Below are 18642 nucleotides of genomic sequence, written 5' to 3'. Positions count from 1 at the left end.
AAGGCGAGCTTGTTTCTTTGTTTTTTTAATTTCGCGCAAAGCTATACGAGGGCTATCTGCGCTAGCCATCCCTAATTTAACAATGTAAGACTAGAGGGAAGACAGCTAGTCATCACCACCCACCGCCAATTCTTTGGCTACTCTTTTACCAACGAAAAACGGAATTGACAGTAACATTATAACGCCCCAACGGCTGATAGAGCGAGCATGTTTGGTGCGACGGGGATTCGAACCCGCAACCCTCAGATTACTAGTTGAACGTCTTAACCTACCTGGCCATGCTGGTGCTGGGCCAAAAGGCGTGCACTTGTTGATCTTCAAGAGTTAAATATGTTAAAACAGTAATAGTGGTCAATTCTTTCTCTGGTTTATTGAATACTTGTACAAAATCAGAAGTCCAACGAAACTTGGTTGGGTTTTGAAATAATTTATGTATATGATGTGCTATGTTAAAGAATGATTTTAAACAACAATGACAGAGTAATCCTAAAAATATTCTTACGTCACCCATATTCTTCGGTATTGGCCAATAATAAACAAATTCAATCTAAGGTGGATCTTTTGTCACTCCTTCTCTGCTAGCAATGTGTCCCAAGGAACTCATATATTACCAGACTGTCCAGAAATAAATGTCGGAATTCTCACGATAACATTTAAAAGGTGAATACTGAGTAAATTATCATTGACTGGTTAGTTTAAATTCAACGTTTGTTGCTTACAAGGCGTCTTAATTGTCTGCTGTTTCAACACTACTCAGAGTACGTTTTGCAACCCACAAGGCAGCATGGACAAAAAGGAATTTTGTCTGATCTTTCTCTATGACTTCAAACTTGGACGAAAAGCTACCAATACTACATGGAATATCAACCAAGCATTCAACCATGGATCTGTTATTGAACGTATAGTTCAGCATTGGTTTCAAAGATTTTGACATGGTGATGAAAGTCTTGAAAACTATAAATGTCATAGAAGGAAGCCATCCTTAGATGAAAACACATTAAGGGAAGTAGTTGGGGCAGACCCTCACACAACAGTATGTAAGCTTGTAGTAAAACTAAGCACAAGCAAATCAAGCATTGCCAATCACCTGAGTGTAATTGAAAAACCGAAAAAGTTGGATTAGTGGGTTCCGCATGAGCTGAAGATCAACAAAATTGGCATTATAACAAGAACGATGATCCAAAAATTGAACGAATTTTGACCTTTCCACTACAGATTTTAATTTTTTCAAAACACTTTGACAACGTTTTGAACAATAAATGCTTTCAAGACCAAGTAGCTGCACAAGAAGCTTTCAGGTACTTCATTGACCATAGAAAATCTCCTTTTTAGAGCAGGGGCACAAACAGCATTGTTACACGTTGGCAAAAGTGTGTTGAAACAAATGATGCTTACTTTAATTAAAGGATGTTTTACAACACTGGTTTATACTTTTCTCAACTTCACAGTTCAAACACAACATTTATTTCTGGATAACTGCACCTAACAGCTCCACCAATTATACCTTGTTTTCTTCTTTTAGAACAGATGAACGTTATATTATGTTTATTGTTTTATAATTCCTTGTTAAGCAAATCATATATTCCAAAATTTTTTTTTACTTGTTTTATCACTCAAGCCAAGTTTAAAAACTTGTAGGTATTCATAGGTGTGATATTTACATGAATGAAAATATAGAAATTATGGAATTTCATTGCATTTAAAGTAAATTAAACAAAAAAAACTACATAATCTCATTAAGACATTAAAAACGACACCTGAACGTTATAAATTTGTACTAAGGGTCTCTTGTATGTTCATACAATCTAAATCCAAAGCATTAAACCACAAATAACAACATGGGTTCATTGTTATTATTCTTTACAAAAATTTATATGAGCTGTTAAGGGAAATTCATCCTAACTTATATGATGAGGTGATTTGCCTTCATCATTTGAGAGAAAAAGTTCTTAAAATCATGGATCACATTTTTCATGAAGACTACTCCAAAATGTATTAAAGAATCAGAAAATAATAAATATAAAAAAATTAAGAAATAAATTTATAGAATACAGGGATAATTTATTTTTGATGAAATTATACCACAGAAAAAGTAAAATTCAGAAAAATCCATTTTATCTCACCAATTGTGGCTTTGTTTTGAAAATTCTGGTATACATGAAAGTACAAAAGTCTTGTTAAAGAAAGTTTTTAAAACTATTTTTCACTGTGTGTTTCACAGTGGTTTCTTAGTTTTGTCTTATCATAAGTGCTAGGCTAAATCAATAAAAGTAATTTCACAATCCATTATAATGAAATACCCTGAATTACTTTCAGTCATTCTTAACGATTTTATAACATTGAAAAACTGTATTCCACATCTGCAAACTGCTTACACTTCAAAGTTGTGTGAAAACAATACTGCATATAATACATAATCTGTGAATCAAGGGCATTTTTGTTGGTCACTGTTCACTCTGAAGTAGATTGTTTAAAATGTTCACTCTAATTCAGAGTGCTTGACTGGCTGAGCTCTGACTCAAATAAATCACTGCACCAGCAAAGTTGACACCAGCTGCAAGAACAAAAACAGGGAACCATCGGCCATGAGACTGAGTCACCAATTCTGCTGTCAGTGGTCCACAAAGTATACCAGGTATGGTAGCCTGTAACATGAGATACAAGTTAAATGTAACAGAACTGCATACATATTCAGGCTTCATATATCATTAACACTAACTTTAAAATAAGTGCAATATATTTCATATCAATGTGATAATTTTCAAATGTCAATATATATAAAATTAATGTTTTTTTCTCGGTACTTTTTAACAACCAATAACCTTCTAAATAATTATTTGTTAATTTAGGATAATAATTACAAACTTTATGCCTGAATAAATATGACTAATATTTTCATAAGTGAATCTAGTCCTAGTTGGCTGATTAATATAAATGTTGTTTTTCATAAATATTTAACTAAATTGACTTCCCATTGCTTCATGAGGATTTGGCATTCAACAACATAATATTAAAATGTTTATAATGTAACCCTATGTTTCATGTGATTATTTAGCTATTCTTTTATTGAAGACAAAGGCAGAAGACTTTCAAAATGTCATCCTTTACAATGTTATAACGTTTTCATACTTAAAGTTTGATTAAACCATTTAGTGGCACAAAATATGAAAAATTTTCTCTAACAATTCAACTATTATGTGATGTTTAAACTATTGTTTGCAGAGTTGAAAACTGTAATTTAGAACTAAAGTATCTAACTAATCTTGACATTTAGCATGCAAGTGAAACAACAGCATAAAATTTAAATAAATAAAAAAGTGTGGATGATACATATATTGTACATAAAAAAAATTCCTTTCTAAGCAAACAAAAGTTGATGTAACCCTTATAATTTTACTCTTCCAACATAGCAGCTCAGGAAACTTAAGGCTGAAAGTTGGTTAGTTGGTTTGGTGTTTTATGGCATAAAGCAACTAGACTATCTGCACCAAACATCTGGTAAAGACTTAAATTAAAATTCATAAAAGGAAATTAAGGTAAAACAAAACAGTTTAATTTTTGAATTAAAAACATAAATAGCATTAAATCCAATTTTTACATCTAGTCTACAACAGTAAGAAAAAACTACAATAATACAAGTTTTAAAATATTTGAAGCAAAATTTTAATTATTATAACTTGCCAGGATGACTAATGGGTAGTTCAAACAGCAGCGGTAGTCACCTGAAGTTAGCCTTTCCAGTCCTGGTTTCAAGTTACTTGATGCTATGATCATTTTCTAATTTCAAATTGAACTAGATGTACTTTGATTCTTAAAAGGGAATCACATTAGAAAAGATCTAATGTATAAATTAAAAAACTTAAATAGCATTAAAAAGATTAATGGTCTTTAAAAAAGTAAAAACATTTCTAAGGAGGACAGAGTCACCATTGCCAATAACACTATCTAACATAACGGAAGAACCTTGGGACAAAAAACACGTTTAAAATGGTGCTTTCATTGATAGTCTTAATGACAGCAAGACAGTAAAACGTGGCTTATTGTGACTTGAGTGTTATTCAGACAACACATTGGTGCATCAGTCTCAAATAAAAGAAAACAATGAGTTAAAAACTGTGACCAATGAATAGTCTAGTAAGAACAACTTCCTCTTTCTGATCCTTATGGAAGCAAGACAGCCAAAGTCCAAAAGAGGGTTTTTTTGGAAAAGTTTGTTTTCATGTTGCTCACTCCAAGCTTACTGCCAACTGGCATGGAGCTGAGCCTTGAATACAGGACCATAGTCCAAGTATGGAACAGGCACAGCAGTGATAGTGCCAAAGCAGAGAGATTTACTGCGGTGACAGCAAGCCCATTCCCGAAAATACCAATGTAGCCTGGTATCCAGAGAAACTAGATAGAAGTAGATGTTAAAGAATAATAGTCCTGTCAGTTTTGAATATCGGTGAGAACAGGGTGAGAACTAAAGTGAAGCTATTCCAGGGCCAGCAGAGAACGAAACAAGTCAGTATAAATAGTGCAATTTGAGTACTGCTTAGTTTCTATGTGATCCAAGGCAAGAGAAATGGCATTCAGTTCAGCAGTGAATACAGAAGCTGTAGAGGGGATTCTGCGCACAACAACCGAACCACAACAAACCATGGCAGAGCCCACAGTGTCACCCAATTTCTAACCATCTGTATAAATAGTAAAGGAAGGATGGTTCAAAAGATGTTCAGCAAATAGCAAACAGTGTTTCCAATTAGGAGTGTCTACTTTTCTTAGATGACTTAAAGATAGGTCACAACTTGAGATTGTAATAAGCCATGGTGGGATGGGCTGATCAGTGGATACAGCAATGTTATCCAAGAACAGACCCAGTTCATTCTACTGTGACTGAATATGAAGGCCAAAAGGAGCAATGGCAGACCGTCTGTTCTGAAAAAGTATGGCCCACCATGGAAAGTAAACACAACCCCAGGTGGGACACTTTGGAAAGGAATGAAGTTTCAAAGCATATAGTAAAGACAGTTGCAAACAGCAGAGGTGCAAAGAAGGTTCATGAAACTCTATGTATAAGCTCTGAACTGGGGATGTGCAAAAAGCCCCAGAGCAGAGCCAAAGTCCTTGAAGATGAATAAGGTCTAGCATCTTTTAAGACAATAGTCTGGCACAGCCATAGCCCAGTGATCCATAGTCGAGCTTTGAACGAATAACAGCATGATATATCTTTAGCATAAAATATCGATCTGCTCCCCAAGTGGTGGAAGAGAGGACATGGAGAATGTACAGTGCTCTTGTACATTTGACCAGTAGCTGTTTGATTTGTGGTCAGCTTACGGTCAAAGATAAGCCCCAAAAACTTTGTCTCAGAAACCACAGACAGCAAAACTTCACCAATATGGAGTTCAGGATCAGGGTGAAAACCCTGTTAAAAGCAAAAATGCATGCAAATGGTTTTAAAGAGAGAGAAGTTAAAGCTGTTTGCTGTGGTCCACTTCAGTAAATGACTGAGGGCAGTCTGTAGCTGCCACTCAATGAACCTCATGTTTGACGACTGACATGAGATGTGAAAGTCGTCGACATAGATCCCATTTACAACAGTGAAAGGGAGTTGTTCAGAGATGGCATTAATTTTTATACTGAAAAGTGTGACCCTCAGAACACAGCCCTGAAGGACACCAAGTCCCTGTAGAAAAGAACGGGAAAGTGTCAATCTTACACGAACTTGGAATCTCCTGTTCATTAAAAATTTTTTAATAAAAATGGGCAAATGGCCACGTAGCCCAGATATATATATGGAGGTCTCACAAAATGCCATACCTCAATGGTGTAATAAGTCTTCTCAATGTCAAAGAATATTGATACAAGATGTTGTCGTTTGACAAAGGCTTCTTTGATTGATGTTTGAAGTCGAATCAGGTGGTCCATGGTGAAGCGCTGTTGTCAGAACCCACACTGGGTGGGTGAGAGGAGGTTGTTTGATTCGAGGAACCATACAAGACAAGCATTAATCATCCTCTCTAAAGTCTCACAGAGACAGCTCATCAAAACAATTACACAGTAGTTTGAAGGAAACTTGGGATCCTTCCTAAATTTAGAGAAAGGAAGGGCAATAGCCTGGTGCCATGCATAAGGAAAAACATTCTCCTGCCAGATCTGGTTAAAAACAATCAGAAGAATAGCACGAGAAGCAGGAGATAGATGGCATAGCATATCAGAGTGTATATCATCAGGTCCAACTGATGTAGTGCCAGACTGATAAAGGGTTAGTTTAAGTTCCACCATTGTAAAGAGACGATTACAGTCATAGAGACAATCAGCTCAAAAGAAAGATGTGATTGCTCTGCCAGAGTCTTGTTGGCTAAGAAGGTGAAAGAAGTGCTAGATACCTGGATAAAGCTTTCACCTAGAGTATCTGCAATAAACTGGGTATCAGCTACCTCCTGGCCATCAGAAAGCAAGATTAAGAAGAAGGTAGAATTATATTTCCCACTGACCATTCTAATCTTGTCCCATATGATTTTAGAACTGGTGGTAGAAAATATGTCCGTTGTCAACTTAATCCAAGATTCCTTCTAGCTTTGATGTCTTACCCACCAAGTATATGCACGGGCCCGCTGGAAAGCGATGTGGTTCAAGAGTGTGGGATATCGACGGAAAGTATCCCAGCCCTGTTTTTGAGCCTTCTGTGCCATGTGGCAGAAAGGATTCCACCATGGATGAGGATATAGTGGAAAACGTTTCGAAGTTTTAGGAATACATTGAGCAGCTGCTTGTATAATATAGTCAGTTACTGCTGCCACACAGTCATCTATTGATGGCAGGATCAAGTTCTGCAAGAGCAGTGAAAGAGGACCAGTTTGCTTGATCCAGCTTCCACCGAGACACGCGGGTCAGGTGGCATCAACCACAGCCACTTTCTCTCAAGATTATAGGAAAATGATCACTGCATCATGGATTATTCTCAACCCTCCATGAAAAATGGCAGAATAATGAAGGGGAGCAAACTGAGTGATCAATACCAGTAAAGGACTGACTAGGTGCATGGAAATAAGTTGAAGAACCAATAGTGAAAAGAGAACGGTTGTGATAAGAGAGCATACACTATACCGAGCGACCCATGCTATCAATATCAGCACTTCTCCAGAGGGCATGATGTCTATTAAAGTCCACCAGAATGAAAAAGGGAAACAGCAAATGTTCAATGAGAGCATCAAGGTCTGATTGATCATATGGCTCTCCAGGTGACAGGTAGAAAGAACAAACAGTGATGGTATGACCCAAGAAAACACAGATGGCTACGGCCTCCAAGGGTGTGTCGAGTGGCAAAGACAGGGTGAGCACATGCTGATCAACCAACAGTGCCACCTCTCCATGCACTCATCCATCACACAGCCTGTCATTTCTGTACATAGAAAACCATCAAAAGATGACCTATCAGCATGTTTCAGAAATGTTTCCTGTAAGAAAAGACATACAGGATGGTAGGAAGCAATCAATATTTTGAAGTTATCCAGATTACAATGTAAACCTCGACAGTTCCATTGCATCAAGGTAGCCGTTTTTATTCATGTGTAGGCAAATTGGGTGGAGAACCTTTCTGTTTACAGCCATGTCTTTTTTTCTTACTGTCCTTATTTGAGGGAGGTCTATCGACCTCCATTAATCCTTTGCCTGGGTCGATTGGGCAGGTCTTTGCTGTTGAAAGAGAATTCCAGTGACTGAGGATGTGAACAAATGATCACTTTGCATCTTAGGGTGGGAGAAGAAGATGTACTCAAGGAAATGCCCATACCTGGAACCAAAGGAAGTGGATCTTGAGGCTTGCTGGAATGTATGTTAGGTACAGAGATGGCTGTTGAGGTTGATTCATCAACTGTTTTAACCATGGATGTCAAAAGACTTTTCATTTGGTTTGAGAACGATTCTTTTGGAGGCACAGAGAGATCTGTCTGCACTCCCACTGCAGTAATAGAATGAAGTGCAGCAGCATACACCTGAGATGAAGTGGTGGACAGCAATTTTCGAGCCTCAGGATAAGTAATGTTCTGAATCGTCTTCAAATGCTGCACCTCTTTTTCTTCCAACCATTTAGGGCAAGAATGAAAGTAGGATGGGTGAGAGCCATTGCAACCGATGCAATGAAGGTCCGTTTCACACACACAGGCATCATGGTCCTTGCCATCACAACGAGCACACATCAAGGAACCGTGACATGACGTATTTGAGTGACCGAACTGTTGACACTGGAAAAATGTGAGAGGGTTTGGAATATATGGTTATACCTTGCAATTAAGATAACCTGCCTTGATGGTGACAGGTGGATGCAGTAATATAAATGTCAATAAGGACATTGGTTGGCATCATAATTCCACCTTTGCGAGTGGAGATACACCTTACTGCTGAAACTCCTTGGGTAGAGAAACCATAGAGAATCTCTGATTTTGGGATGTTCTTCAAATCCCTCTCAAGAATAACTCCTCATGATGAATTCAAAGTAGCATGAGGTGTAACCTCAATTGGTATATCCGCAACTGCTTATGAATGCAAGAGGAGTTCACTGTGTTGAGATGTGGATGGTTCCACCCATATGTCACCAAAGTGTAGCTTCTTTACTGACTCTGGAAAGCCAGCAAGTCCCTCTAGTCCCTTCTGAATGAAAAATATCAACATCTGTCCTAAAGGTTTGTCTGAAAGAGAACGTAATATAAGAAAATGAGGTACAGGTGTTACAGATGTTGAAGATTGCTGCTCAGGATCTTCAAGACGTGGTTGTTTATCTATAGACTGTTTTTTCACCATTTTATTTAAGTTTTTATTTGGAAGATCCATAATAAAAAAAAAAGAACATTTTGGTGCCCACTGACCCCACTTATGATGGAGTGCTGCGAGGGAACTCACTACAAACAAAGACACTGCAATAATATCAGGGTTTCATGAGCATTATACCCATACAACAGCATCAGACATAATGTCCACAACACCTGCTGAGAACATCTAACACTGGTATTTGGTTGAGCCTAGCCAAAGTGGACCAGCCAACTGACCCTAGGGGGTGCCACCCCAAGGCCACCCATCTGCAGAAATTCAAGGCCAAAGTGGTGTGTTAGGGTTGGACCCCTCAACAATCAGGATCCTCTCCTCCCCTTCACATGTCACCATGCACAGCAAACATGTGGGTGGATGTTTAAATCCCATAGGAGGTAAACTAAAAGAATAAAACCTTCCCTGAGAAGTCCCCTCACCATGTACAAGAATCCACACTGAGAGAGGCTGAAAGCTATCTCTACTATATAGATTTACTAAATCTTCAGTGATGAACAACTGGTAATTAGTCTTGAAAACTGGTGAGATCATGGCCCTCAGAAGACAGCCTTATCCATAAGATAACATTACAGATTACAACAGAAAGCACAAGTTTTGTTCAAAATTGCAGATTGGTGGGGATACATATTATAGATCAGCTTTGTACTTAACAAAAAAACTGTTTTATACAAGTTTCTAGTCTCAAGTAAATAATTTTTAGCTACTTATAGCCTACTACTTCTCACCACTGTGTTAGAAATAGCAAAAGTGATGCCAGCATGATTTGGAGCTACATCTGCATGGTTACTCAGATGGCCAGCAGAGTTGCATGCACACAGTCCCATTGATATTGAAACAAATCTGTAAAATGTAAGAAGATAATAACATATTAACTAATTGGATAAATTATAATTTAGAAATATCATATCAATGGTAATACAATTTTCTCACTCTAGTAATCATGAAAAAAGTCTAAACTAACTATTTCTTGAAAAAAATGATATAAAACATAATGCAGTTCTTACAAGAGCTAATTAAAACAGGTTTATTTCTTTGAAAAGATATATAATAGTAACCTATATCTCTATAGTGCATTTTTATTAGCTCAATAACTCACTAGTATAGTTTCATCAGGAGCTATCAATAATCTACAAGTTCCCTAATCCAGTTGAAACACAACTGTCAGTTAATCGAACACTAATACGTGTATAAAAGGTTCATATCATATTGAAGAAAATATTAAAATACCAGGCAATGTAGCAATGTTTAATTAACTAATTTCGTTTTATCTTATTTTGGTGAACTTCTAGGTTATTGATAGCTTCTAACAAAGCTGAAATAGTAAATATTAAACTAACAAAGTAACATGTTGGAGACATGTCATTATTTTATTGACAGTAGCAGAAATATAATAAACTCCATTTTTCATTAAACAAAGTAAAGAATGAAATACCCTATTATGATAAAAGACTGTAGAAACAACTTTATTGAAAATTAATACAAAAGTGTAGAGGATAAAAAAATTTTGATGATTTGAAGGAAGTATCAAAAAATATTTTTATAAATCATGTAAATTATCTTTAACCACAGTACTGTACAAAAAAGAACACATGCAACTGTAACCCACACTTAACCCTTACCTTAACAGAACCTATAATTATAAATTTTAACTGCCCAAATGAGCAGCTAAACGAACCCATTTCATGTCTTACCTACACAATAAAAAAAAAAAATGGATTATTCTTTACTATATATGAAAAACTGGTATTGTTCAAGAATAGTCATGTGCATAATGGCTAGAAATGTGTTTACTTTTAGTGGAATTAACATCCAAGACTTTTAACTTAAAAAAAAAATCACCCCAAGTAATTTAATATTTAGTTCTAGCTTGTCTGAAAGAAATTAGATCTAACATTGCTCCAGTTTATAAGTAATAGGCAAGTGATATTAACAGTGGTTCTACAGACTCTAATATGTATATCACTTTACAGTCTAATACTGATAGTTACCCTTGCCCTGCAAAGGTATTCAATTGGATTCATGCATTTCCATGTTTCTGCTCATGTACCTCAAAAACTAAAAGATAAACAGAGGGAAAATTTTTATACAAGATTGGAAGTCTGATAGAACAGCTCTTACCAAAGTTGATCTGAATCCAGATCATTTTGAAGCATTTGTTTTTAAAATGAGAAGATAGCTAATCTTTGAAGTTTTTAGTTAAAAACAGTAAATTGTGACCAGATTTGTACCACATTTTATGGACACATTAGGGTTAAGACACTTCATCATATTACCAAATATGAACCAGATCAATGATGGTTCTGAATTTGAGATGGACTTTTCTAAGTTCTAGAAAGTGAAATTTTACTTTATCCATTATAAATACATGCAATCTCAGTAAGAAACAAAAGGGCAAGAATATACAACCTCTCTGATTGCTCTTATTATTATTATTGGAATTTAGTTTCTATAAGATTTATTTGTAGTTTCTAGCCTTTTTGTTCAAAAAAGTTTCTAGTTAAGCACCATATGTCAATGGGTTGAAACCTTCATTTTTCTGCTTTTTTAAAATTAATCATTATGTTTTTTTGTTATAATTAATTAAACAGTTTCTTGAACCAGTGGGCACTTAGGCTAATCATTCCCATTTTCTTAAGACTAAAAACTAAGTTTGATGTTTACAAACGCTTCGATAATGAGGATGAATCCCTAAGTCCACATAAAACTAAACAGTATAATTTTAACTACACTGAAAAGCCTATTATACATTAGAAAAGTATGAAATTGTATTTCAACAAAAATTTTACCTTCAGTGTAGCTCTTAAAAAAACAAGAACAGAGACATAAAAGAGTTATTGAAACTGAAATGAAAATGCTGTATGCAAGATCAACAATACTTACATTACTGCAAATAATAAATTGTTAACTGCACAAAAGCATAGGAGAAAAACAGCTGGTCCAATGAGACCTATACTGTTCATCAACCTCCGTACTGAGAGAACCGTCCACTTTCTGGTGATAAGAGAATCGGCAAAATGTCCTGCCACTACATAATAAGAGAAGATTTTAGTCTATGCAGCCATTCATGAAAACTTTGATAGAATGATATGCTTAGCAACCACTACACATGCATAGTGTGGTAAATGTTGATTACTTGATATGCATATAATAACTACTTGTTATGTATATAGTGTAGTAAACACCAATTCTGGTAATGTGATATATATATATATACAGTAACCACTGTGTGTGTGTGTGTAATTTGGTAAACATTGATTATCTCATACAAAAGGTAACTACTGTGTAATTATTTGGTACATACAGTAAGCACTGTGTATGTATGTACTGTGACAAACACTGATTACACTAAGGAAAAAAATTTTTACTTTTTCTTGTTCCTAAGCAGAAAGTGTTATTTTCCAATTGCTTATGCCTAAAGTAAATGGAAAAGACCTATTTTTCACTTTAAACTTTGCTTTTGTGACCTGGGTAATAAAATTTTCAAATTTACCCATTCCAGGTAGATTGAGTACTGAGTAGCCGATAGAGAATCTTCTCGAACTTACAAGAATTTTCAAGAACTTTCTAGAATGTTGTAGAACTTACAAGAATTTTCTACAATGTTGTGGAACTTCACTCATCAAGATGGGCTCTGCTTCTCCCACAATGTATCTGGTCTGCGTGAGGCAACTGGAATTGCCTGTAACCCCAATGAGTGGCACCTCTTCATTGATAGCTCATCCAGAAGCCTCAAAGCTGTGCTGCTCCATAACAAAAATAAGTATCTGTCTCTTCTGCTGGCTCATTTGGTGCACCTCAAAGAGGAATACAACAGCATCAAGACCTTGCTAGAAGCCTTGAAGTATGATGAGTATGGCTAGGAGGTTATCGAGACTTCAAAATGGTGGCATTCCTGATGGGTCTCCAAGGAGGCTTTACCAAGTTTCCCTGTTACTTTTGCCTTTGGGACAGCAGGGACACCCCAGCATACTACAAAAGGAAGCACTGGCCACAACAGACCGAATTCTCTGTGGGGAGGCACAATGTCAAGTGTGAGCGACTAGTAAACCTCCAGAAGGTGTTGTTCTGACCATTCCACATAAAATTTGGTCTTATGAAACAATTTACCACAGCATTTTATAAGGAGTCTGCAACCTTCAAGTACCTTCGAGACATCTTCCCTTAGCTGTCTAAGGCAAAGGTCAAAGCTGATGTCTTCATTGGACCACAAATAAAGAAATATCCTGGAGTGCACAGAATTCCCCAAGAAGCTCAGAAGCTTGGGGTAACTTTGTCGCAGTGGTTCAGGGGTTCTTGGGCAATCACAATGCTGAAAATTATGTGGAACTGGTTGAGGTTCTAGTGAAGAACTATGGAAAAATGGGCTGCAGGATGTCCCTGAAAGTCCATATCCTTGACACTCATCTTGATAAATTCAAGAAGAATGTGGTAGCATACTCAGAGGAGCAAGACAAGCACTTCTACCAAGGTGTACTTTACTTTTAACACTGCTTCCAAGGAGCATATAACGAACATGATGGGAGACTATATTTGGGGGCTGATATGTGAAAGTGATTTACATTACAGTCCCAAGAACTCAAAAACTACTAACTTCTAAACACTTTTGTTCATTTTTGCATAACTTTAGTATAAATACATGTAAATCTTGATTAATATGTTGTTTTATTCAGACCTTATGTGAATGAAAATGTGCAAATTTGCCCGTTTTTACACAGAAAATAGGTTAATTTCTAAATTTCATTGTTTAGGACACAAAAGCAAAAATTGAAGGGAATAATGGCTATTTTCTGTACTTTTACAATATAAGCAATTGAGAAATAACACACACTATCCAGGAACAAAATTTGTGTTATATAGTGACACACACAGCAAAACACTTCATTCTGTGTAACATAGTTACACAGCTTTTAGTTCTTAATGCTGGTTGTAGGGTGAAAATAAAAAGTTACTCAATACAAGTTACAAACAGCAATGTCACTCAACTCTTTAAATATGAGCTTGGTAATTTACCACCCACATGATCTCTTTGTACTCATTTAAAGTCTTTATAGATTTTATATTTCTATCTTTCAATATAGTGTGCATGTCTTCACAAAATTTGGCAGATTTTCAGTTAACACTATAAGACTATCACATTAGAAAGAAAATCATACCTTTATGAAGTATTTTTAATAAACTAAATACAGATTTGTACATGAATTAATATAGTGAGTATTTGTTTTGAATAATCCATGTACAATGCAAGTTTCATGTCGAGAATAAAAATACATTTCTTCACCTCATAAATCTCAAATTTCCTTTTTGTAATCCATAAAACTTCTTCCTAAATGCATGTCAAACATTTTTTTGGAAGTAAAAATTTATATTTTATCTGTTATTTTTTCTACCCTATCTATACAGGATCAGTCAATTTGATCAACACAAAAAAAAACCAAAATCAATCTAAATTTCCCTTTATTCTTTCTAAAATGAATTCAAATATAGCATGGAAAGCCATTTGTTTATCCTACATATCTTTAAAGTTGTAATAGTATACATCCATTTATAGTAAATTTTTGTTTTGTTGCTTTTTTGATTACCCTGTAAACCACGACTAACTGCTATCTGAAGTGTTATATGTTATTAATCATTCAGATAACATGCAGCTCACATTACGCTATCAAATTACATTACCCACAAGCCATGAGTGCCTCATGAAACATTATTATTTACTTTACCTAACCTAATCTTAACTAACCAAAAAAATCTCTATTTTTACATTTTAGTTAGAAATAAGGTACTTCTTTCCTGCTCTAAATTGTCAACAATACATAACCATACTTTTTATAGTGATTGTAGTAATGCAGGAAATATTTTTATTTGATTAAATAGTGCACCCAAAAACAGTCTAATAACATGCAATAATTTCCCAACTCCCAAAAGTTTTATGTTTTCTAACTGCAATAAAAATTGTTACAAATTCATCCAAGCTAGTGGTTAACATTTTCACAGAAACAATGTTAGTACCCTGAGTGAAACTGATCTTTAAGAGTTCAAAACATAATGTTATAAAATATGTCATTTGATAAATGAAAACCTTGGCATTATATTGGTTACAGTTAACATATAATTAAACATAAAAGAAAACTCTTAACATATCCTGAAAGAAAAGGTGAAACAGAGGGTTCTGATTTTCTATTTGATAGTTCTGTAAACAAACAAAATTGAAGACTATAAAAAATATGCATTATCTGAGCAATGAAATTTTATAGAGAATAATTTATGTTTAACTTCATACTTTTCAGTAGGTACTAGGTAAAAGAGGAAAGATGACATGCTAAGAGAAAATGTATCATGTAGGTCACAGTTGGGGAAATTCAGGATTTCTTTTAACATTGCTTTGTGGAATTAAGAATTTAAAACTTATATACTATTAAAATATGGATTATTTGCTAAGATTTTATGCTGAACTAACTGGCATAACAAAAAAGTAGTTTAATAATATTTTGAATGTAAGACATTAAATCCTTGTGATATGCAGTAAAGAATTCTCATGGCAAAAAGAATGAAACACCTCTGATAAAGAGAATGAAATTAGCTACAATCTCATATCAAATATCAAGATGGTTATATGAATAAAGTCACATAAGGGGCAGGCATATATTCTTTACACAAAAACAAACTACACTGACTGGATTTATAAAATGCCTTCAAAAATCCCTGTGAATAGAGGGATATGTGACCATTCTTTCACAAATCATGACTGTTAAATGATGTAAAGCCAAAGGATATTGGATTTTTAAAGAAAATAATATTTAACATTTTTCGTGGATGTGAAAATATTTGCACAGCAGATCATCTAAGACAACACAAAACTTCAAAGCGACAAAATATTAACACCTTTACCAGCAGAGTAGAAACTATCATCACTACTGTGATGAAGCTAGGGATATCTCCTGGTACAATTAACAAACCTTTGGAAGTTACAAAGTCTCACGTGTCTTCCTGTGTAGTTGCAATGGGATCCTTTGACGTGTTTAAACTTGAACTTGGGTATTACAGACCAAAGATATTAATAGGTTTATGTGATCCTGCAGAAGAATTGGCAAATTCCAATATGACCGATCTTTAAAGACGTTTGATCTCATGAAATTATCTCATCAGTCTTTGTTTAGAAACAGAGGTTAATGGTTATCAAGAAAAGTTTAATATTTAAAACAAATATATTTATCTTAATCCCTCTATCCAAAAGGTATAAATGACTTTCTTAAGAGAGAAAAAGTGAGTGTTAAATAATACTACAACAAAGTGGTCTTAAGGCTACTTTCATCAAAGCAATCAAAAACAAATACTAAAACTTCTGAAAAAAACTGTGTGCCACAAATTATCAAACACAGTCTGAAAAAGCTAAAAAGTAATGATCAAGTAACAAATTATAATAATTATTTTTTTTAAAGGAGGAACACATGTTTAAAGTTCTAGTATGCCAGTGCTTTATATCAAAGTCAATATACACATATTTTTCTTAACATTAAGTATTTTTTACAATTAATGGTATTAAATTTGGTTGGTTGGTTGGTTCAGTGTTTAATGGCACAAAGCAGCTAGGCTATCTGTGTCAAACATCTAGTAAAAATTAAATGTAAATTTAACAAAATTCATAAAAGGAAATTAAGGTTAAACAAAACAAAGTTTAAAAAAAAAACAAGTAAATAGCATAAAACCAATGTTTACATATAGTCTACAACATTGAAAGAAAAACTACAGTAATTCAAGTTGTAAAGGACTTTCTGTAGCATAACTCTAATTATCATAACTCACCAGGAAGACTAACAGGTAAGTACAAAAACCACCGTCAGTCACCTGAAGTCGGCTTTTCCAGTCCTGGTTCCGAGTTATTTGACGTTACTACCATTTTCAAAAAAGAAAGTAATAAAAATGTTTTAAAAGACATGTAGCATAATTATAATAACTCACCAGGATGACTAACGGGTAGTTCAAACAGATAGTTCAAAACAGCAGCATTAGTCACCTGAAGTTGGCCTTTCCAGTCCTGGTTTCGAGTTACTTCATGTTATGGTCAGTTTCCAATTTCAAATTGAACGAGATCAATTGTGATTTTTAAAAGAAAGCCACATTAAAAAGAATAATGGCCTTTAAAAAACTAAAAACATTACCAAGGTGGACAGTGTCACCATCACCAATAACACTGTCTACCATTATGGACAAACTTTGAGACAAAACATGTTTAAAATGGTGCTGTCTTTGAGAGTCATAATGACGACAAGAAAGTAAAATGTGGCTTCTTGTGATCTGAGTGTTACACAGACTACACATTGGTGCATCAGTTCCAGATAAAAGAAAACGATGAGTTAAAAAACTGTGACCAATGCGTAGACTAGTCAGAACAACTACCTCTTTCCGATCCTTATGGAAGCAAGATGGCCAAAGCCCAACATAGGGTTTTATTTGGAAAAGCTTGTTTTCCATTGCTCACTTCAAGTCGACTGCCAGCTGGCACGGAGCCAAGCCTTGAATACAGGACCATAATCCATGTATGGGACAAGCACAACGGTGATAATGCCAGAGCAAATACCAACATGGCCCGTTATCCTGAAAAACTGGATAGAAGTAGATGTTAAAGAGAAATGGGTCAGTCAGTTTTCAATATTGGCAAGAACAGGGTGTGAACCAAGGTGAAGTGATTCCAAGGCCTGTAGAGAACTAAGCAAGTCAGTATAAATAGTGCAGTTTGAGTACTGCTTAGCTTCTATGTGATCAAGGGCAAGAGAAATGGCATACAGTTCAACACTGAACACAGAAGCTGTAGAAGGGATTCTGTGCGCAACTACCAAACCACAACAAACCATGGCAGAGCCTACAGAGTCACCTGATTTTCAACCATCTGTATCAATAGGAATGGAAAGATGGTTCAAAAGATGTTCAGGAAATAGCATACAGTATTTCCAATCAGGAGTGTCTACTTTTCTCAGATGACTTAAAGATAGATCACAATTGGGAACTGTAAGAAGCCATGGTGGGATAGGCTGACCAGTGAAAACAGCAATGTAATCAAGGACAAACCAAATTCATCCAATCAAGCCTGGATACGAAGGCCAAAAGGAGCAATTGCAGACCTTCTATTCTGAAAAATATGGCCCACCATGGAAGAAAAACATAACCCCAGGTAGGATGCTTTGGTAAGGAACAAAGTTTCAAAGCATATAGTAGAGATGGATGCAAATGGCAGAGGTGCAAAGAAAGTTTGTGAGACTCTATGTACAAGTCCTTGATGATGAATAAGGTCAACATCTTTAAGGCTGATGGTCTGGCAGAGCCATAAACCAGTGATCCATAGTTGAGTTTTGATTGAATAAGAGCACGATATATCTTTAGCATAGAACATCGATCTGCTCCCTAAGTGGTGGAAGAGAGAGCACAAAGGATGTTCAGTGCTCTTGTACATTTGAACCATAGCTACTTGATGTGTGGTTTAAAGATCAGCTGATGATAAGCCCCAAAAACTTTGTCTCAGGGACCACAGACAGCACAACTTCACCAATATGGAGTTCAGGATCAGGGTAAATACCCTGTTAGCAACAAAAGTGCATGCAAATGGTTTTAAAGAGAGAGAAGTTAAAGCTGTTTGCTGTGGTCCACTTCAGTAAACAATTGAGGGCAGTCTGTAGCTGCCACTCAGTATACCTCATGTTCAACGACTGACATGAGATGTGAAAGTTGTCAACATAGAGCCCGTTTGCAACAGTAAGAGGGAGATGTTCAGTGATGGCATTAATTTTTTATACTAAAAAGTGTGATACTCAGAACACTGAGGGACTCCAAGGTCCTGTAGAA

General features: G+C 35.5%; 1 protein-coding gene across 2 annotated transcripts in view; it reads right to left on the bottom strand.

The window, feature by feature from the left end:
* Positions 1-345: 345 nt before the first annotated feature.
* The window catches only part of LOC143257000 (uncharacterized), a 34146-nt gene continuing 15849 nt past the window's right edge, over positions 346-18642 (bottom strand). For both annotated transcript variants that reach the window (XM_076515032.1, XM_076515033.1), the window contains 3 exons: positions 11689-11833; positions 9534-9648; positions 346-2645 (listed from right to left, as the gene is read on the bottom strand). In XM_076515032.1, coding sequence (XP_076371147.1) covers positions 2490-2645; positions 9534-9648; positions 11689-11833 — 416 coding nt within the window. In that variant the 3' untranslated portion in view covers positions 346-2489. The remainder of the gene's footprint in view (positions 2646-9533; positions 9649-11688; positions 11834-18642) is intronic.

The sequence above is a fragment of the Tachypleus tridentatus genome, chromosome 7 (genome assembly GCF_004210375.1).
Source record: "Tachypleus tridentatus isolate NWPU-2018 chromosome 7, ASM421037v1, whole genome shotgun sequence".
Classification (NCBI taxonomy): Eukaryota; Metazoa; Arthropoda; class Merostomata; order Xiphosura; family Limulidae; genus Tachypleus; species Tachypleus tridentatus.
Note: the sequence above shows the minus strand (reverse complement) of the source record. Positions and strands in the feature narration are given on the sequence as shown.